Here is a 23,465-nt window from a genome sequence, read left to right on the forward strand (position 1 = left end):
GTAAAATGAACATTGTTGTTTTATTTTATGAACTACTGACAACACGTCTCTGACATTACAAGCACAAATTTTGTATTTATTTGCAGAAAATGAGAAATGGTCAAAATAGCGAAAAAGATGCAGTGCTTTCAGACCTGAAATAATGCAAAGAAAACAAGTTCATATTCATTTAGAAACAACAATACTAATGTTTTAACTGAGGAAGAGTTCAGAAATCTATATTTGGTGGAATAACCAGGAAGTTTTCAATGGGGTTCAGTGCAGTGGGCTCTTCATTTTCTCCAGAGCCGAATAACATTGGCAATATGTTTCTGTCTATTGTAAAAATGCGAGGTTGTATTGTCGCAAAATGAGAAAAGGTTAAAGGGTTTAGAAAACTTTCACAAGAAAATTTAACTTATTATTTTTTTAAATCTTTGCATTCTTACCTGTCTGATGCTGAGCCTGTAGGCAAAGATGCGGTCCACAGCATCGGGGTTCATCTGGGTCCACTGCAGCTTGAAGCCATAGACTCGCGGCCTGTATTGCCACAGAGGGCTGTAGGTGTCGTAGTAAAACTCCGGAGGGTAAGCTTTAGCTAAAGGCAAGCACAATATGACAAACATTTACATTTCATGTTTATTTAAAACATTTTGGTCTTTAAATTCACATTTGTTCAGCGCTTCAGCAGTTGGGGAGCGGTGCTTTCCGTGAAAAGTAATCTCTCTCTTCTTTTGTGGGCTCTGGGCTGTTTACTTTTCCTGCCATTTATAACATACTGAAGAAAAGAAAAAAAAAAAGACCCCAAAGCCAAAATAATTCCTCTTTAAAGTTCCACAGAAACTGCTCGCTGAGTGCTATTTCCTTCTTCAGATTTATTTAGCTCCTGATAGGCCAGAGGGGCATTTCTTGGTGGTTTGTTCTCGTTAACTTCGGTGTTTTGATCAGATAACCACTTCCATTCTGCTAAGGTTTCTGTAGAAATCAAACTGTTGTTTTATCTGTCCCGCTATGAGTTAGTGATTTTGAAACATAAAAAAATATATATATCAATTACCGTTAAGAATGCATAAAATTAATCAGTCTGTGGGCCACATGCTTATGAGAATAATCTATAGCGCAACACAGAACACACACAAAGAGCTAATTTTATTGTCCTTGCTCAAAAATACTGTAGCAACAAAATATTCAGTGTTCAATTGGAAAACCAATATAATTTGTTCCCTACATCGTCAAAGGTCTGGGAAAAAAAATCAGAAAAATTGCAGCACATATAAAGTAATACTTTTAGTGGACTCAGAGAAACCTTTGTGTCAGTTATTTTCAAGAAAATAAAAATAATTAGTTGTTTGGGCAGACAAATATTTACTTAAAACATACTTCTCTAAAAATAATTAGAGTGGAGAATATGTCGATTGAGTGTCTTAAACCAAGACTGGATCTGATGTGTTGGTACGAACTTCAACCATGTGGGTTATTTGTGTAGGTGCGTGTGTGGATGCGTGTACATACCAGTGAAATTCAGACTGGAATGGACCCTTTCAAAAAATATTCACTCTTAAAACACGAATTTCCAACATCAAGATACAAGTGGAACTCATGATTAAGAAAAACCCAGCAGATAAAAAATATTTTGTTTTGATGTAAAAAGGCAAGAAACCGAAAAAAAAAAATAAATTAAATGCTCCACCGTACTACTGGGAAAACCTAGTGTTTTCTGAGGTGATACTATTTTTGAAAAAACAATTGAACCATTATTCTACACAATTTAAGCACATTTTATACTTGCTTCCTGCATCACAACACACCAAATGGATGCTCTTCAAACTACATACAAATACAGTAATTTGACACAAACGCAAAGCAATGAGTCCAATACATTTATATACTCTCCGCAAGGGCTAAAAAAAGAAAGGTATACAGGCTCTTATCAGTAACATTGCTTACTTTCTTAGAATCTGTGAAGATATACAATATTGGAACAATAATAATAATAATAAAAAAAAGATTTTTCCAGCCTTGAAGCTAATTTCTGACAACTGAAGAAAACATCAACTTGTACGCTGAATTCTAATCAAGATCCAGCAACAAGCTCAGAGGATGACATTCCATGGAAAAATAGAAATCCACCTCAATGACATGCTATGCTGTGTTTGTCCTTGTCATTTGGGCTTGTTTATTGTTGGATGACAATACCCAGAGCAGATGATTTTAATGGCCATGCTGCAGTTGAGCTGCCATTATTAGAAGCCACACTGGGACTTCCACACAGACATGTGGTGATTTTTAAAGTACTTTGTGTGGATAATAGGTGATATAAGGTTATGTTAATGGCAATATTTAAATGTTAGTGTGTCAGGCTTGTGATAAACTGAAAATGTAGTCAGTGTCTAAACCGTCTTTTGCCAATGCTTAAGTTTAAAAAAGCCTCCTAGTGTCTTCCTAATTATACTAATAGAAAGCCAATTAGTTTTATGTTGTCAGAATGACACTGAAGGGAGAAAAGAAAGAGAAAAAAGTTAATCAGCACCACTGGACAGCTCCTAACTTGGTAAATCTCAAGCTAACTTAAAATAAATTTAGTCCATACAGACTAAATGTTCTGCGAGAGGAACTATTAGGTCTGCAGTTGAAAAAAAAAAGTCTTCCTCCGTTGAGTATTGACTAGAAATACAGTCCTTTGCAAAAGAAAAAAAGTTTTAAAATGTTGCCACAATACATCTACAGGTACTATAATACATCCTATAGAGATTCTATGCTTGAGATAAACAGTAAAGCATAATTACGAAGTGGAAGGAAAACCAGACAAGGCTTAGAAAAATTCTTGCAAACAAGAAATCTTAAAAGTGTCCTTCTGCTTATTTATTCAAACTCAATAGTTTGTGCAAACACCTCTAGCTGCAATTACAGCTGCAAGTGCTTCTGGTTTCTACCCTCTTTGCATTAATGAATTTTATTTGCCAATTTCTTTATGCAACAAAGCTGAAACTCAATCAGTTCAGATTTCACACATGTTGAGTCTTGAAAGGAGCAATATAAAAACAATTCTTCTTATTTACTTACTTAATGTGTGGCATATTTATATTTATATCCAATGTAAGGTTTGTGTTAACATCTCAAAAGAGGAATTGTAGCAATTATAATATATAGAGATAAAATAGTGTACCAACTAGATGTACAAATGTCTTATTCATAATATCACAAAAAGAGAATTAAAGACTTAAATAAACAAAGATGAACAAATCTATATAACACAAACATGTTAATAACACTTAACACTGAATTGCATAAGTTTTTTGAATACAGCTGAAACAGCCAAACACTCCATGTGTAATTATTGAAAATTGCCAGATTTGATGTTTCCTGCAGCCTCTAAATAGTTTAATCAATTCTCTTAATAACCCAACAAGTCAAAGCTGCTCAAACTGTGGGTTTTGTTCTGCATTTTAGACAATAAATCAGCTTAATGATGCTTTGGGCAGCCTGTTGCAGATCATTTGGCCTTCGCATGGATAGAGGTATTTAAAATAAAAATAAAAAAGAAGAGGGGGAAAAAAACAGCGATACAGAAGAAAATAACATTCATTCATCATCTTGATAAAATCACTCAGAGAGGAAAACAAATAGACTCTGGCAAAAGAAACAGTGCTGATGATTAAGCAAAGTAATTTATATACAAATACTTCATGGTTTAGTTTGAAGCAAGAAATACACCTCAAAAGGTCATCGTTGGTCCTCTGCTGGCTAAAGCTAGCTGACAAACAGGAAGTGACGATGCCGCCGTGCAAGCTGCCTCCGCATCTCACCGAGATGAACCAGAGGACAGCACACGTGCTAAAATAAAAATAAACACGTTCACAGAAAGAGAAAGAACACGAATGTAGGGATAATTACTGTCTGCACCTCGCTAAGCTCTGTTTTGCTGCATTGAGCCAGCTCTGTTTACAGCACACTGTACAGCAAGTGTTACATAAGCCTGCCTAGAAGATAGTGACAGATAGTGCTGGGAAGGAAAAGAGGATGCCACAATTTGCTGCGAAGCAAGAGCGAAGAAAGGTTAATTAAACAGACTCGGAGAATCCCACAGAGACGCTGCTTCTGGAAGGCGTGAATCAGTTCTTTTATCGCATAAATGCATATTGTTTCTGATATTTGTAGTAAACCAGGATATACATCAACCTTTTCTTGTTTACCTTTTAGCACTTACAGGGGGAAAAAAATATCAAAAAGAAATTTCTTGGCACATAGTCAGGACTCTTTCTTTGAAAATCGCTCAAATATAAAGTATAATAAAGCAAAATGGACTGACTTCCTAATCACACATTATGTGTGGTAAAGCGCATTACCTAACCCACTTAGGCTGCTTGAAATGGGTAAATCTGGGTGGGAGACATCAAACATAAAGCACAGAGGGCTTAATTGATTTTTTTTTTAAAATCCTGTTTATAACACCATAACCAATGCAGTGATTCATAACAGCTCAGCACAAACCTTCAGGCAAGAAGTTGACCTTATTTGCAGACTTATTTTTCCTTTTTGAGAATTTACATGTGTGTTTTCATCTTCAGGAAAACACTGTACGGCTGCAGCTGTGGCGTCACAAGGTTCAGAAGAAGACTTGCTAACTTTTGGATGCACAACAAAACCAAGCAAAAAGCAAAACAAAAAAAAAACACAATGGTAAACAAAAAATTATAAAGAAATGGCTCAGTTGCATTCTACTGTTTTGATAAAGGAATATTAACTTTTTCGATGAACAAAAAGGCTAAAACATAAACTTGTATTTATACAGTTTTCTTTTTCTCTTTCTAGTGGAATTTGGCTGTTCTAGTGTGAGAAACCCTGAGATAATTTTACTAATGCAGAGATGCAGCAGAGAAAATATAATTCAACATTAAATAACAACAGCAAGGCAGAAAAATGGCAAAACAGGATGTAGCAGAAAACATTAATATAGGCTACCTATAACATGCTGTGTATAAAATCCAAGCTGTGGGAACTGGCGACAGGTTTTAAACACAAAAACAGAACGTACATAAAACCGCCAAAGCTTAATAAGATTGATGTTGATCAAGTTTTTAGAATCCTTTTTCTAAGAAATTGATTGAAAAGGTTTCAAGGTAAAATCAATGTACTTCCTGCACAAAAAAAATATATATATAAAATGCACAAATTGATCCAAAAAGACCAAGGATGTCTTATTAAAACACGCAAAAAAAAAAGAGCCAAAAAAACAAAATACAAAGTGATGCCAATGCCATTTATAAAACAAAAATAAACAGCATAAAAGCAACCTTGGGGACCTCATCTCTACAAACTGCTAGATTTGAATAACAAGTGAACTTTGTAGTTCATTGGGCTGATTTAGATAAAAAAAAATCTAAACTATTCAAGAAATTCACCTGTTCATCTCTGGTTAACAACGGAAAGCCAGGAGAGTTGAGGAAACATAGAGACCAAAAACAGTTTTAGATGCAGTCAAAATAGACCAAAATGCACCGCATCCTACACAGACAGAGCATGTGAATGCTATTCCTAGCATGCTAATGCTAACATCCATACCTAGCTAATCTGATTAGATCATTAAAAATGCCAGTTCATGACAACACAATTTAAGTCAATTGAAGTCATGTCTATATCTGGAATATTTGAAAGTTCGACAATATTTAGTTTTGTACACTGACCATCTTTCAAAAAATTTCTGTTAAAGATTATTACAGCTTCAGTTAAATTAGATAAAATGTTAAAGTTAAAGCTATACTGCAAAAAGTAAGTAATATACAATTGCTAACAAATTATTTTCCAATAGGCTGCTATTATGAAAGGAGTTTTACTATGAATACGCATCACAGTACACCAAAAGGAAATTAAGTTCCTCTTATGTAGAGTTATTTTTGTATTTTTGGCAATACAGATTAGTGTCAAAACTCACACTTAACACTAAAACTTTCGAATATCTCACCTTGCTGGGAACAGGCTTTAGTAAGACTTTTATTCCAGTAATTATAAATTGTTGGAGTAAAACAAGCTAGAAGCATGCGTGTTTCACAACCTACGTCTCAATCTAGAGCTGCTGCTTCGGAGAACATTTGCTGCCTTTGGACAGAAACCCTGTGCATTAATCATCAACCGCATCAGACTGGAATGGAAACAGAAGAAACAACGGCGCGATGATTCACAGACGGAGAAGCAATTCTCTGCCCGTTCTAACTCCTCAGAGGAGAGCATTTGCTAAAACTCAGGGTTCCAGCAGCAGAGTGTTCATGCCAAAGCTCAGTGGTACACATTACATTCCTCTAAGGGGCCTCTCCCATGGCACAATTTAATGGCCAACTTGGCCCTTGCAGCCAACTCACAGATGTCCCAATAGCTTTTAACATGGGCATCCATGCACATGCACAAACGCTCTCCCCTGGCACCATCTACTTCTTCTGGGTGACAGTATTTATGTAGGCCCAAGACTGGCTTGCTTGCTGACATTAGTGTGTGTATGTGTGTGTCTGTCGGCATGGAAGGAAATATGTTGTGCATGGTATGATGAGTGGCTTTGCAAGTTGAATGGCTGCGGGCCAGGACTCCAGACTGATATGTTTGTTACTCATCAGCACAGCCCAAGAACGTCAGGAATGCAGGTGTGAGGGAATATCTATTAAGGTGGTCTCCGTAGAGAGAGTAAACTAATATTTCACCAAACTGCATCAACCATAAAAGATATTTGATGAACTTCAGCTAAGAAAGGACTCTCTCTATCTCTCTACAGCATATTATTTATTTCAGCCACACACACACACACAGTGGTGCTGATATCATGGCTATTGAGTTTCAGATAAAATTGAAAAATCGTCAAGACTAAGAACTGGGGTTATGGGAACCGGGTATGGCAGACTTCATAGATGATGGAGGGAACCAAAGTGGATTTTCTGCACTGTGCTCCTGCACTCAGGGAGTTACTAAAAGAGCCTCCATACCTTTGGCAGCTACTGAGTCCAGATGGTAGGAATCTGAAGCATTGGGCAGGAGGAATCAAGCAATGCGTAGTGGGAGGAAAGGAGGATGAAAGGGGAGGAAAAAGGGTGAAAGTAAGGGGTTAGAAATATCAGGAAAACCTTAAGCCCAGTTAAGAAAAAAAAAGACAGTTGTCTGAAGGGAACTGTCCGCCTCTGTCTCTCTGCTCTATCTAGTTCACCAGGAATGACTGATTTATGCAACACAGACCAGCTTTCTTTTCTGCACAGCACGTTGTAGGAGAAGCTTAAAAGGAGAAAGAAGGATGAAGAAAAAAATTAAAACACAAAGAGGGCCAGAAAAGCAGCAGAAATGTTGAAATTTTAAGATTAGAAAACACTAAGAGATCGAAAGGAAGATAATAAAAAAAAGGAGAAAAGCAGGTGGCAAAGGATTAAAGTGACAAATACTCACCTTGTGACCCTGCAGCTCTTGTCTCTAATAGGAGGTCTAAGAGATTGAAACCTTGGTCAAAGTTCCTGCGGTCACTCAGTGTGGCCAAACTCATTTGGTCCTGTCACAACAACCAACTCAAAGATGGACGCATTGTGTATGAAGTAAGAAGAATAGCGACTACACAAGTCCAGCAACCTGCTGGGTTGCAAGTACAAAGAAAATAATTTTAAAAAATCCCAATATTGCAGAAATTTGGGCATCAAGTTCATACATAAGAAATGTTGAAAGATTTAAAATGACCTGGACACATTTTGTATCCTGTTGCAAAAAGAAAAGAAAAACAAATCACTCATACACTGATTTCCTACAGGAGTAACTTTAAATAAAGTCTCTAAACCGCAGTGAACAACCACATCTCTCAAACAGCAAATTGGCTGTTAAATGAAGAGGAGAAAGAATAACAAAAACACTCTCTTTCCTCTATAGACCAGTTTTTGAAACACAATGGCATTTGTGTCGACAGGCATGAAAACTGTGAGGAAAACTACAAATGAATTTTAGAGCTTACTGGATCCAGCATGAAGTGGCAAAAGAAAGGTTGGCCTACAGGTCAACAAATACAGTCTCAGACCAGGTCTAGCAATGAGGCTAGAAGGAAGAGCTGCATAGAAGGAAGTGATTAGCAATATGAAATACTCAACAAAAAAAATTGGAAACGGTAGCAGAGCAGAGGTTGATAGCAGATCTGACCATTTTAATCACCACGTTAAAATGTATGGATGTCCACTTTTGGATAAATGGACAGATGGCTAAATCTAGGGACTGATGGACAGAGGTAAGGCTGGACAGACAGACTGATAAATTGCTATAACAATGCTGTGCAGATTAACAAATTGATGGGTGAGCCTAGGCCAATGGACAGACAGCAACATGGGAGGGTGATGGACAGGTTGACGGATGTTAACATAGATGGATGGACTGGACGAAAAGCCGGACTGATGGATAGTTGAATGGATGCATGTATGGATAGATATCGTTTTTGCACAAAAGACAACATAAACTTTGCTTTTACATATTCCAATCTTTATCACAAAACTGATCTGATAGAAAAAAATTATCTACTTCTACAGAAAACTTTTTCTGTTAAAACATTGTAAGATTTTTTTTATTTTAAGCCTCTTTGGAAACCCTATGCTGAAAAGAAAAGACATACGGGTAGACATGACCCTCAAACAGGCTTTACAGGTAAATTATCTGAAACTGTTGAGAACCTACTGGCCAAATTGGCATGAATTAGGGTGTAGAAGCTGAGGATGGACGTGGTCAGATGCAGGGTTGTAGTGCACCAATGAGTTTAATGATGATGCAGAAAATCACAAAAACCAGGAAGCACAGGTGAACGGGTGATACAACGAACATAAAAATCTGGTAGACACTGGAACGTGACTCGGACAGGAACGACAAAAACGATAGACAAGGACCCGGCAGGGAGCAGGGGACACAGGCGAGGTTAAATACACCAAGGACTAATCAGGGAAACAAGAGACAGCTGGGGACCATCAGGGGGTAAACAAGACGACACAGGGACAAAATAAACTGGAAAACGCATACAAAACTCAAATCACCACACAAATAGCAGGGAATGACAAAAAGTGACTGGAAAGCAGACTATCTAACTAATGAAGCATTCTGCAGTGCAAGGGAGAACTTTAAAAATGCTTAATTAGCCCAGCATGAAAAGAAAATTGATGTGTCAGAAGTGTACAGACTCGCCTCTATCAGTATAAAAGGAAGAAAAGTGTAAAGTTGAAGGACAGACAGAACAGTTGGTTCAATCAGTGAGAAATGTAAAAAAAAAAAGAAAAAAAAAAAGAGTAAATCTTAAAAAATATCGCCTCCTTACCTGTCACGTTGAATGTGCATTTGCCTGCTCCGGCCTCATTGATGACGTTGCACGTGTACACCCCCAAGCTTTCATGATTCAGGCTGCTGATCTTGTGCACGGTCTCGTCTTTGTGTGTGTCAAACGCGCCGTTGTTGAGCACACTGTTTGCGAGACGCCACTCGTACCTCAACACCCGAGAGGGGTGAGCTCGCAGCACCCTGCAGGTCATCACCACCGGCCTCTCCATGCCCTGACGGACCTCCATGTGCACAGGCTCCACTGTGGGAGGATCTGAATGGCAGGAGAGAGAAAGAAAAAAACTCAATCATTTTTGAAAGGGACAAAAACAAAAAGAAAGGAATGAATGGAAGGTATGGATGAGGTAGAACAAGTTGGTACAATTGCTGGAATGAACAGGGGAAAGAATGTTTTATAGATAAGGACACAGAGTCATTTCACACAAACTTCCACGTTGATGTTATAATGTAAAAATATTTACAAGTGAAGAAATTGAAGGAATAAACTGTTTATTTTTTAATTCATCACATCACATTTTAATTCATCACATCACATCCCCATAAAATACACTGTAGTTTGATGTTGAAACAAGAAAAATTGTGAAGAATTAAAGAACTATGAATACTGTTGTGAGGCAGTGCAATGAAATTGGCACAGACTTTTGCAAGACCAACTGCCGAAGCACATTCACTTTTGAGGAAACAGGGGCGGGGGGGAAAAAAAAGGTGGGGGAACATTAAGCACCTTGTAAATAAACTTTAGCCCATCTCCACTGTAAATCGATACATTTCAGAAACGGATGAAAAATGAAAACAATTGCAGGTGGAGCGGCACGGCCGCGTTGAAATCAATTTGCACGAAAACCCCAAGAACGTTTGAAATAGAAATCAGTTTCGCTTCGCAGAAAACGGGTAACAGGATGATGAAGTGCACCTCGAGCTTTTAAAAATGGAAAATTAATAACTTATTTGAGTATCTGACAGCCTTCACCTCTTCCCACACAGAAAACCTGCTGGTGAATTATTCAACCAGTTGAATGGCCTTGATGAGACCCAGGCTGAGTTTCGGGAAAGTTTCGCCATGTGTGATGCATACATTCCAGCCCATTTAGTTTGCATGAGACAATACGTATGATGGTGCGCGTGTAGATTAACTGTGTTTTGGTGTTTGTGTGTGCAAGCAGTGGAACAGTTATGAATAATTCCCCCATTTCAGGCATCTTTTACCGTTGACTGGCTCGGGTGGGAGCTTGACAAAAGTCACGACGGGGCTTGGAAAACGACGGTGAATGAACACGGCGGAGACGCGACAGAATGACACGAAACCCCTTGATTGCCTCAGATTTGCATAATTTCTGACAGAGTGCAGGAGAGACGCCAGCTTCAGAAAAGGTTGGGGATGCTATTTTTTCAGAATGTAATCTGTTACAGATCACTGATTACCTGATTGAAACTGTTATCTCCGACATAATCTTCTACATTATTCACACTCAGTAATATAATCTGTTTACTGAGCCTTCCAAACTTGATAGGATGTGGAGCCGTGAGAGAAGTATGAAAATGTACAGGATTAAATTTGATAACACTATTAACGTCATTATCCCTAAGCCTAATCAGAAATTAAGGGAAGAAAAAAAGGAAGAAATTTTATGTTGATTTCGTTTGCCGTGTTTTAGCAACAGTTGCCTTTTTTTTTTTTATTTGCACATAAATAAGTTAACCTCACCCCTGGCAGTAGAGAAGGACAGATCCACAAGGCCAGAAATGTGCACAGGGGGTACGTGGGCTGTGAGCATTATGCTGAATGCAAAACAACACGCTGACATGCAGTAACAGAACAGAGTGGGGTTTTATATCCTTGCCCTCGATGCTAATTATCCTTCAAGTCGCAACATCCTACAGTTCACTGAGGCGCCATTATGATTAATGACACACCATTAGATCATATCATGACTGGCCGAAATGGGGAAAATGATAAATCGTAACAGTGGAGGGTCAAAGTAAAAGTAAACATAAACCTTCTGAGGTTTAGGACTGAGAAAAAAGACAAAAACTCTTTCACCTCCTGATTCTATTCAAAAGGTGGAGAGTTTTTTTTTTTTTTTTCATCTCTGCTAAGTGAAACAGCAATCAGTTCCTCCTCTTTCATAAGAACACAGCCTCGGCTTTTACCACAACCCAAAGGCTTGTCTCTGAAGCCAAAAGGAGTGCCTGGAAGTCTACTTATCACATTAATATTGTAGGACTCTTTAGGACGGCGGTGAATAACAGCTAGCTCCACAGCCTCCGTGAATGGCACTGGATCAAATTGCAATGAGTACATTCCAATTTACAAAGAAAGACAAATAATAATAATAAAAAATCTCTCATATAATGAAAACATCCTTTAAACAAGAGGACAAGCCTCATCTCTTCCCGGTGCATTTCTTGTAAAGCACCTGCCAAGGCAACGTATGAAGAAAGGAGCAGGAAGGTCCTGAGTGATATTCCCTGAGCAATGCTTGCAGTGGTTAGCGTAGCAACCACTGTGAGCTCAGACTTGCTGTAATCCACAGGCTGGGGAAAAGCCTGAGTGCCTCCTGAAATGTAATCTGTCATCAGTCACTGGTGGATGGCTTGACACTAATGTTGAGAAAAACAACATTTAGGGAGCACAGAGGCCTTTTCTCCCACGGCCCATATGGACTGACATCTACAGTTGCCTGAAGAGATATGAATGAACTTTAGGGAAATATACAAATGTTTCTTACATATACAGGAAGCTAGGAACATTTTTGCATGCACCTGCCTTTCCACAAGCCAGTTTATAAGCCTACAGGAACAGGTTGTGCTAAGGAGTCACTTGAAGTCTGCAAGAAGGTAAACATTGGTTTGAAAACACAAACCAATGAGAAAACACACTCCTGTTGAAATGACAATTTTTTTGTAAAATAAGCACCCATCAAAAAATTCACAACCAAACTTTTTTTGCACTTAATGGGATGTACATCCTGTAAAATTCTGCTAAAAGACAAACAAATCCGTGAAGGGAGAAATGAATAGGGATAATAACATGGTCACTGAGCGTCCACACCATGGTTCTCACACTATGAAGCACTGCTGATTAAATAACAACAATCAGTAGGTAAGTCAGCATGCCACATCTTCACTATAAAACAATAATTAGCCGCTCCACCAGTCGGCCGCCCCCAATAGATTTAGTTTGGTTTCCAAATAGGCCTTTTCAAAACCTTTATTTTATTCTGTTCAAGCCATTTTCTTGTTATTAGGATGACTGCTTGGACAAACTGTGAAGCTGAAAAGGAAATCTCTTTTCATCTTAGCTTCCTAGGAAACAAATGAAGGTTTCAGGTTAAAACTGCCTGCTTATTGTAAGAGTTTATGATTTCGTCGATACCTGACAGGCTCATCGGTGACATCACAGTTCATGCAGAAACATCAGTTCTGTGGGACCTCTTTTTTTTTTTCTGACACCAGGTTTAAAACACGGTTTGGAACCAGAACAGGTTCCAAACTGTAATGGAGGAAAAGAGCAATATCAGAAATCTTATGAGGGGATTTATGGTGAAGTTCTGTTCTTTCCCGTTCTGGATTACAGCTCCAACATTGCACACTGGAATATTTAGAAGTTTTGAAAAGCACTTGTAACCATTTCTATTTGCATGTTTTGCAATAGTGTACTTTTTTGTGGAGGGTTCTTTGCTTTCATCTTCATATTACATAAGTGAGCAATGTTTTAAAAGGCCATCAGTTAATAATAAAGTGGATATTGATTCGATCAAGAATGGTTTCTAAATAATTACCAATTTTACTTTGTTTTCTGGCTTTCCATTCTTTTTTTTGCAAATCAATTTCTTCTCATATTCAATACATAACAATTTATGGACATAACTTGTCATGCTTTTTTCTCAATACGTGTGAATTACTTTGGTTGGTGGAAAATCTGTTATATATTTCATATAAACAGAAATATCTGTGTTTTTCGACTACTGACAATATTTTGAACGTTGACAAAATTTGTAATGGAACCATGGCTATTGTTGAATTGTCATCATTCTCAACCAGTTCCGTGTTTTTATTATGCCATAAAAATGTGACGGGAATATTTAGCATAAAGTAGGAAGCATAAAGTATTCATCCTTTACCTATTTCACAACTGGACTTATGACACCATCATGAGCCACCCGTTCTTTCACAAATGTTTGCAGAAGCAGTCTGCATGCCTCAGTGTTGGATTTTATTCACCTCAAGCTATGAAAGTGAGTGAGAACACCGTCATTAAGTCATTCTATGTGATGACCCAATGCATTTGTCAATAACGCCTATTTAAATAATGTTTTTCTTTCTTTTTTTACCCTTATTGACACCTTAATTATTGCTGACACCTTTATACAATGACCCCCTTTTGACCTTTTGCAACCTGATAGCACAAATGTGTTCTCAGTTGTTTACATAATAAACTCCTTGCATTTTAAAGGTGATTTGAATATGTTTTACATTAACTCACTAAAGGACTAAAAACATTTTAAAACAAATACTCTATGGATGGATGTGGCAAGAGCAGAAATTTAAAAGAAAAAAATATATATTACAAATAAATTCTATAGCCATTCAACGCAACATGAGCTTTTAGCACCAATATTCACTTTATGGTATTAAGAATAAAAGCACTAAGAGCAGTTCACTCACTGCCACTGAAATAGACCCAGTGGCTCCTTTTCTTTTATTGCACATAAAAGCCTACATTTACAATAAGGCTGAAATAGAAAGCCAGTGCAAACAACCAAATGCTCCCTGGACACAGAATTAAGAAATTCTATCAAAATAAATACAATACTGAAATTCTTCAATATTGTAATACTTGTGACATATGGATGATAGCAATTTGATTTGCAAAAATAATATAAGTTACTGACTTTGCAGGCATATTTTAAATTGGTTTTGAATGGCTACAAAAGTGATGCTCCAGGCAGGACATGCTGTAGTGAGCATGACGTACTCATCCTTTAACTTTTTAAACAATAATCTACAATCACTTGTGAAATTATAATTTCAAATTAGTAGCCATAGTGGGAAATGAGAAAGTTAATTGTTAGTCAGAAATGATTGTCATTGTTTTCGTATGTCTCTTTGTGATGCCTGAAAGTCATGAACTGACATAAAAGCCAGACAAAAATATATTCACAGTTTCCTTAAGCACACAAACTGATAAACGCATGTGACATATGCTTCATCCTGATTCTTCCTGAAACTATTTCTTTCTGATCAGTGGAAATGCAAGCACTGACATAAAAAGGCAAAAAAGCACTTCATTTGTTTCAGAAGAAAATAAAATGTGGAAGTGCTACCAATTGAACTAAATCCAATTGACAATTTATGGCAAAAACAAAAAAAAAATCAGACAGCACAGAAAGGACCAACATCAAGATTTGAAAACAGTTTGTATGGAGAAATGGGTAAAAAACAGATGAGCAATGAATGGGATGTACTAAAATATTTAAAAAGTTCACACATTTCTGTAAGTGCTTTTTTCCCCGATGTTATTTGAGGAAAAAATTGCTTTGATTTCTTTGACTTTTTAATACTCTAAGGAGGGGTCTGCAGTCTTTGAGTGCAACAGTTTTGAATGCAGCAACATACCTGAATCAAATGAATGGAAATGACTTCACCTTTGCTAAACCTGTCTGAGATGCCAAGGAGGTAGTTAAGTGCAATTAGAAATGCTTTAGAAACATGTTTATTGACAATAAGTTGTTGTGTTCAGTAGTTATTTTACCCACTGTATTTCATTTGGTGTTCTGTGACTTTGGGTGACTTTATATGTTCTCTGTAATGTATTCTTAATGTATACAAAATAAAGGTGAGATTTCTCAATTTCTTCGGGTAAGCGTATACTCATAAAGCTCTAAACAGATTCACCAAATGTGCCAATAAATTAGGGAGGCACTAAAAGCCTGGGCATTGCATGGCCTGTGTGAAATTGGTTTGACCCTGTATATTGTGTGTCAGAACAACAGATCATTCCCCAAAACACTCCAACTTATGTTTTTCATAGAGCCAGAGCAGCTTTATTCTATGTGGCTGGAAGACAGAAAACCAAGGACTTTTGTCTTTTATGATGGAAGCAACAACCTTTCTTGTGAGAGATTAACCTTTGTAGTCTAACAGCTCAGCATAGAGGAAGAAATACCTTCATTAGGAAGTCACCAGATACATACAGAATATAAAACAATAACCCTAATTCAAGTGTGTTATAATAAGTTCCTGTGCTGAATAATGCATGAAAACACAACTCTGCATCAGCGCGTTGTCCTTCTCTCCTTCCCTCGCCGCTGTAGTTGCTCACAATGAACCTGAGCACCATTATTATTATACTGTTTTTAGAACGGAGTGGCACTTCATAACTGAAACCTAAAACTAACAGTAAGAAATGTAAATGTTATTATTACTGGGAGAGAGATCTGGTGATTAACTAATAGTTTTAGTACAAGTGACCAAGTAAGGAATTTGTTTCTCTGCCTAATGCAAGCTTCTGTTTACAGGATACAAACATATTCTTGACCACTTGGGCTGTTTGCTTGCAGTGGCTCATCGGTGCAATTACTTACCACCAAAACAAGAAAAATAAAAATAAAATTTTATATCTAACTACTCTGAGTGAGACCAGCTGCAGTGAAAAAGATTAATTTGCTAACTTGGTTTGGCGGTAAGCTAATGTGTTAGAAGAACAGTGACTCTCAGGGGTCTGCGATGCAGCCCCTCTTGTTGCAATAAGGAAAATTAATTAAACACAATAATCTTGTACTGCAGCTCATTACTTTTTCCCAGACAGTAGCTCAGTGTCCCTGTGTGTCTGCTTGATGCATGTCAGGAGGCAAGGCAGTTGCTCAAGGGGACAGTCGCTTGGTTGAATCGGGCAGGTGTCATGAAGGATGTGGAGGGGAACAGAAAGGGACGTCTGGCTAAAAGATTTCTCTGCATCTCGGCTGAAGCAGAAGTTGATCACACCCTGACAGACATCACTATCTAGGACAGACGACTTCTCTATACCTCTTTCCCCGCTCTCTATCTGCGGATTCGCTCCCTCTTTCAAGCCCCTGGACCATGCCAAGTCAGTTTGACTAAGAACATTAGGGTGTCACAGCTTGGGATTTGGCTTTTGCAATTCTATTAGAGCGATGCCTCTAAAGGCAGGCGCCTTCCTTTCCCTCTACCTCTCCTCCTGGCGTCGCCGCTGCCAGCCAACAGATGCAGGTTTTTACATATCAAAGCCGTTGACTTGCCAGAGTCGTTCCTTCACGCCTCTAATGCTCTTTGCTTCAGAGGACTGTACCTCGGTGCCTTGATCAAGTTACTAAACGCGGCTTTGCACATGGCTCACCACCAAAGGCGGGTGTCTCATGCTGGGACCTGGAAATGCAGCTGAGAAAAGCATCTCAGAGGGATTGGCTTGTGCTTACACACCATAAGACAGGCCAAGAGAAAGTGGGGAGGGGGGGATATTCACACAGCCCAGAACACAAGAAGGACCAACTATTGTGCTAATAGAAAGAAAAAAAGACCACAATCTGAGCAAGATGAACAAAGGTGTTTGTATTTGGTAAATGTAGACAATGACACTTGTGGATGTAAAAATAGTGGACAAAAGAATGTCAAAGCAATAGAACAGCTCAAGTGCTTTTTAAAAATTGAGCTTTGATGCCAGCTAATAGACAGAAACAAGTGTAGCTCTGCAACATGGCAGAATGATTGATTTATCACAAGCGAGGCCAGAATAAGTCTCTTCATTTTATGTTTTACTTTGAAGATGGAGAGCAGATGAAAGTGTTGCACGGCATCAAAAACTACAGAACAAGAAGGCGGCTTTATTAAAATAATACCAGATAATAAGAAATAATTGGAGCCTCAGAATGAATTTAGTTAAAACGAAGAGGGGATTTTTTTTTTTTCCCAGTCTGTAAACTCTGTGTTCATCAAACAATGATGCAACTACATACCAATTTAAATCTCAACAAGAAAAGGAATAGATTAAACACGTGAATTTTCCTTTTATTCAGCTGAAGCTTTGGGAGTCTTTGCTTTCTCCCTGACAGTGTCAGTACGTGCAGAAGCTAAAAAATACAGGAAAAGGGACCCAGCAAGTCTGATCTGGTTTATTCTCACTGGACATTAAGGAGAAGCCACCATTAACTTCCGCACAGAGAGTTGTTATAAGTTACGAGACCTCAACAAAAAATGTGCTTACTTTTAAAAAAAAGTAGCCTTAAGAGGTTGTTCTCAACTTCCCCTGCATTATTTGTAGGGAAAAAGTAACACCTACAAAACTTAATGGTTTTCACTTTTAGTGCTCACACTAATGTTTACTGGCTAGTTAAAGTCAGACAGATTTATTGTCTTAACTGAATGTCCAATACGGATCATCTGTTAGGACAAAGACCAAAGCACGCTGCGTCAGCAAACTTTTTGTAATGACAAAAATGTTGCAATGCTTAATTATTATATCATTTAATATGTCCTTCTATCCAGATTAAGATGCAATGCAGTTTTTTGTAGGAAAAATGGAAAAAATGTTAAATAAATAAATAAATAAATAAATAAATAAATAAATAAAAATTGCGGTGGAATTAACGACTTTAGTTATAAAGTTTCTGGACATATAGTTTTTTTTATGATGTTTCTTGTCTGCATTTGAGCTGAAAAAAAAGATTATCCAGAGAATTGTTCATGTTCATGCTTCTCCCTGATCTACATGCTGTGTCTCTAAACTGGTTTCTGATGAGAATGTCAAGCAGGTGATATATTATCCATTTTTCTTTTTGTAACACGAAACAAATGATACCATGTTATTAACATAAGTGTAGTTTTTTTGCATTTGTTTAAAAACAATAGCCTTCTATAGTGGCTATAATCATAGTCAGTATAGAGATACAAAAAAAAAAGATGTCCATAAAATGTCATCATCAGTTCAGCTGAAAGGTGGATGCCTTCGCATAGAGTAGCTTAAAACCATTGAAACAATGAGGGGAGAATTACGTACTAATCCTTTACGGCAAAAACAAAAGCTGGTTTTTGATTCTCTTGGTAACCTTCGATCAAAATATTTGTAGTGGCAGCGTGAAGTTAATCTTGAATCAAAACACACACAATGAGAAGGCACAAATCTTCACTATTCATATGTAAAATCTTTTCGGACATTTTTCGTTAAGTGGAAACATTAGCAATAAAAAAGGGCATATTACTTATAGTCATTTATGGGTTCTTGCTCTTAAAAGGGTGTTTTAGAAAAATCAAACTAGAGAAGTCAGCCTCAGGATAATTTAGATATTTTAATGTCTTTTTTTTGCAACCACCAGTTGTAATTGAACTGTCTGTAAGTTGCTCAAATTTAAACCAATAAAGTCATCTTCCAGCATTATTATACTGCTATTATACTTAAGTTTCCTCACCAAGTTCACATTTTAGCCATGACTGAGTAACAGCTTAAATAATTAAGCTCTCTTTTGGTTTTTGCCTGTTTTTTGCCTCATTGGCAAAATACCATTTTTGAGTTCAGGCGCATAAAGACTTTTCTTCAGATGATCTTGCCAGGCTAAATGACTAGCTCCATATCTAGTTGCATTTTGGTTGATGTATTTAATATAAAACTTACATAATGTTACACTGGTTTGGTTTAGGTGAAGAAAATAAATGTGCAAGTCAAAATAGGAGAAAGTATGGATTAACTTCTGTAAGTAGGCCATGAGGAAAATGATACGAGCTTGGAGACTAAGTCTTTCCAGTTGCTATAATCACTTGCCAGAGAAGGGTAAGAACCGTACATGGCTCACATTCACTTTCTTCCTAGCCATCTTTCAGTCTTTCTTCACCAGAGAAAAACCTCCCTATTGCTGTCAGAGAACGAAGGCACTTTGAATCTCTGCTGCTCACTCAAAATGTTCCTTTCAAATGTCCACAAATGAGGACAAAATGAATACCAGTGGGAATAAATTAGCTGCTTGGTAATTAGCCCTTAAGCCATTCTTGAATGTCACCAATCAAAGTAGGGGGAAGAAGTTTCTCAATAAGCAGTGGGTCGGCGGTCGGAGGGAGGCCCGGAGATAGGGCATGAACTCCTTGGGTCTTCTTAGAAATGATCACACACACTAAAAACTAAAGATGTCTAACAAGTCAGGACATATCTGCAGCTTTGTGCATTTGTTAATATTAGTTCTGCTCTCTTCAGTGGATAAATTCCTCTCCGTAGAGCGAGAGGTGGAGTTTCCTAAGAAAGATCGGACGAAGGTTGACAAGTGGGAACCAGGGGAATTATTTCACACCCTTCAGATGCATTTTGGATGCATGAATGTACAGACACAAAAGACTAGAACCCATAAGGATTAATTACACGGGACACAGCAAATACATCACAGTAACAAATGGTGGACCTTATGCAGAAGCAGACCCTCTCACACAGCTACAAGTAGCAAGTCACAATACATTTACATTTAACTTTAGCTACATGCATGACAGCCTCAACCTGTTTACTCACATTGGACGATCAGCTCCACCACAGCCTCCCGGGGCTTCACGTTGAAGCCGTTGTACTGACTGGTCTGGCAGCGGTATGACCCCGTCATCTCCCTGGAGACGTTCACAATCCGCAGGACGCCGTCATAGCTCTCCATCTGCATGCTGCCGTCGGGCATGGGCGCCTCCTTGTCTGCTCGTGACCACAGGATGATGGGCTTAGGCTTCCCTGAAACAAGGCACTCCAGCTCCACTGTGTCACCCTCACGGGCCACCAGGGGGGACTTGCCCCGGGGGACTGTCAGGCTGGGAGGAACTAAGAAAGAGAAAAACAGAGGAGGGACTGATATGGGGCTCTAGAAAGTCAGCAGACGGGGTGAAAGGCAATGGTTGACTTGGAGGGGAAAGGCAGCGAAAAGATATGGGAGGAGGGAGCGAGTTGGAATGATGCAGTCTCAGCGAGATACACAGCATGAATGGATGAACCGTGAGATATTAGCAACAGTAATGGCAGACAGAAGGAAGCAGACAGTCATAGCACGAAGGAGATGTAAGACCACCATAAACAGCAGCAATGAATATCAATGTAATCAGGCAATGGCCAACAATGAGCAATGCAATGATAAGCAACAACCCCAGCCTCAACAAAACAAGTTCAGGTGTTGAAGTTCTACAGAAAATTGCTGTAAACTACAAACTAAAAGTCCCAGGTGGACATTCCTTCTTACACCGGCATTATATGTGAACCATGAGGATTAGACAAATTAGTCCAGCAGAGAATTCACCCAAGAGACAGCGCTCACAAACAAGGAATCGATGCAACCATTGTGCTGTACACCAAAGCTCATTTCCCTTGTTGATGTTCAAGGGAATTCAGTAACAAGATGCGAAATGAACACATAAACATACAAAAAAAGAAAGAAAAAAATCCAACTGCAATCCAGTGAGAAACATTTGCTGAATGTGTCATTCAGTAACGTGCCTGAGCTGCCACAAATACTACTATCTGTAGGTCAAGTAAGGAATGCAGCAGCACATTCCTGGTGCAAAAACAGATACATTTGTCAAAGTGCACATGCCATCGGTAAATAGAAAATGACTTTTTACCATTAACCATAATATATTACCAATCAACAAATTTCAATGGTTGGTGCAGCCAAGGTTGATCAGTGGGCTGAGGATTTTTATCTTTTGTTGTAATCCTTGCTTTTCAAAACTGCTTTTCAGTTTTATTTTTTTCATACACAGTAGCTCTTGTCTCTTCAAAATAGTGAAAACAAAGAGAACATATCATTCAAGTGAGGAAAATAAATCATCAAGAAACTGGAGTCAGAAAATTGTCACAGAAAAACATTTGGCCTGAAAAATTTATAAGATAATTTAAAGCTGCATCTCTACAAATAAACCAAACAAGACAAAACAAAAAATACGACTGAATGAAAACGTAACCGTATCTTACTACAAAACGCTGATTGGTTGGAGGTTAATTAAAAATGTCTAAAACTCACTGAAGCAAACGTTTCATTATAAAATTATGCTACTTAGCGAAAAAATGCTTTCAAGACCTTTTACACATCTTCACCAGGGGTGCCAACAACGTGAAAGTCGCTTTGTTTACACAAGTCTCAGTCTTTACAATAATATCCTACACGGCAGCTGCACATTGATTACACTGAGTTTAAAGAATGACAGTACTTCTTGCATTTGACATACATTATTTAAAAGTCTATTCTTTCTGTTGTGAAAAATCAAAGATCAAATTCCTGAAGAAATGTTGATAAAAAGATGTTTCTGCCCAACAGTTACCCATAAACATGTAGTATACCATCAGCAGCAGGAGCAGAACTGTCATTACAATCAACAGAAAAACCGTCTTCTTGCTCTTGTTGGCTTATTTTCTCCGTAATATTCGTCTCGACATCAAACTTACATCGACAACTTACACTTCAAGGCCATTTGTGCAATTTTCATCGTTCTCAGCATTCACACCAGCATCATTACCATCTCTCGTCTGAACTTTTTACTCATTCTTTTACTTCTCACCGAACCACCCTACAGCAAATACACAAATAAAAATCTTTTAAGTACAATTTTAGAGTTTACGAGCAACTATTGACAATTGTGATGAGAGGAATATAAAAAAGAGAAGTAGGGCTGAAAGGAGAAAGTGGTGAAAGTTTTAAGTAATGGACATTTTTTTTTGTAAGGGTATTTATGTGTCTTAGTTTAAAAAGCAGCAACTCCAGCAGGTTGAATCAGGCCGTCTGGTTTCTCATCGAGCTTGCTGGCCAAGGAAATTTGTTTAATTAGTAAACCTGGCAAACAGCGCCGGATCCTAGAGTGCTGTGCAACATGCATTTGTGTGTTTATGTGTTTTTGTGTGAGTCCAAGCTATCAGTAGACTCCAAGACTATTTTGTAGCGCTGCTCCCCAAAAACAGTTTACAGCCAGCTTTTCACGGGCCGATAATCTCCTCAGCAATGATGAAACCCTGTTGTGCTTCCCTGATGATTTTTGAATCACTGTCATTCTGTCCAAACAATGCTGCAGCTGGAAAAGAATCAAGCCAAGTTGGAGGGTTTTTTTTTTGTTTGTTTTTTTCTTCTTTTTTTAACGATTGCATGTGAAATCACATGCAATCGGAGAAAAAGAAAGAGTCAAGAAATACTTATAAAAAATATTTTGTGGCCATTTTCTGTTTCATTGAAGGTAAAATCCTGCACCCATTTCAGAGCTCCAATTGTCTTTTTTCCCCCAATGAGCACATCGTTATTACAGTGTTAGGATTGTGCTTAAACACCCACTCGTCAAAGAAGGAAATCACATGTGCAGCAACAGAATAATAAGGATGTAGAAGCATCTCCATGGGCTGTGAATTGCAGCAAGAAATGCTTAAATCTTAAAACTGAATTTAGGCCAAAATTACTGTAATCGGTTTCATGGCAACAGTTTTCACACGTCAATTTGAATCTTTCTGCAAGGACAAACTGAGAGCGTTTTTTTTTTTCTTCCTTTAATCAATTCAAGAAGACATGACAACAAAAGAATAACCAGTTAGACTTAGACTTAGACTGACTTTATTATCATTTTGCATGAACAGGGTGTATACAGAACAAAATTTTGTTGCATACGGCTCAGAACAATGTTTTGAGGTTCCAATGTTATGAGGTTACTCCAGAATAAAATAAAATGCAATATAAAATATAAATATAAAATATAAAGTGCAGGAATGACAGTAAAATAGAAGTTATTTAGCTATGTACATGTGCAAGGTATGAAGTGGAGACCAGTTTTTGAGTGCAGTCTAGTTAAGAGTTCAGCAGTCTGATGGCAAGTGGGAAAAAGCTGTTTCGGAACCAGGTGGACCTGCACCGGATGCTGCTGAACCTCTTTCCAGAGGGCAGCAGGGAGAACAGTCCATGGTGGGGATGTGAGGGATCACTGACGATGTTTCGGCCTCGGGACACGCAGCGCTGGGATGAAATGTCCTGAATGGAGGGAAGGGGGGCCCCGATGATCCTCTCTGCTGTCCGCACCACTCTCCTCACGTTCTTCCAGTCGGAGGTGCTGCAGCCTCCATACCACACAGAGAGGCAGCTGGTCAGAATGCTCTCTATGGTGCTTCTGTAGAACGTCTTGAGGATGGGCGGGGGCAGGTGTGCTCTTCTCATCCTCCG

The 23,465-nt window shown here is 38.2% G+C and overlaps 1 protein-coding gene across 4 annotated transcripts in view; it reads right to left on the reverse strand.

Moving 5' to 3' along the window:
* The window catches only part of mdga2a (MAM domain containing glycosylphosphatidylinositol anchor 2a), a 211,278-nt gene that overhangs the window by 42,436 nt on the left and 145,377 nt on the right, over window positions 1-23,465 (reverse strand). For 2 of the 4 annotated variants that reach the window (XM_032585020.1, XM_032585019.1), the window contains exons 9-11: window positions 19,811-20,131; window positions 9,284-9,556; window positions 429-577 (exon numbers count right to left, since the gene is read on the reverse strand). In XM_032585020.1, coding sequence (XP_032440911.1) covers window positions 429-577; window positions 9,284-9,556; window positions 19,811-20,131 — 743 coding nt within the window. The remainder of the gene's footprint in view (window positions 1-428; window positions 578-9,283; window positions 9,557-19,810; window positions 20,132-23,465) is intronic. The other 2 variants (XM_032585022.1, XM_032585021.1) reach the window with 1 other exon arrangement.

This window comes from Xiphophorus hellerii, chromosome 15 (genome assembly GCF_003331165.1).
Source record: "Xiphophorus hellerii strain 12219 chromosome 15, Xiphophorus_hellerii-4.1, whole genome shotgun sequence".
Classification (NCBI taxonomy): Eukaryota; Metazoa; Chordata; class Actinopteri; order Cyprinodontiformes; family Poeciliidae; genus Xiphophorus; species Xiphophorus hellerii.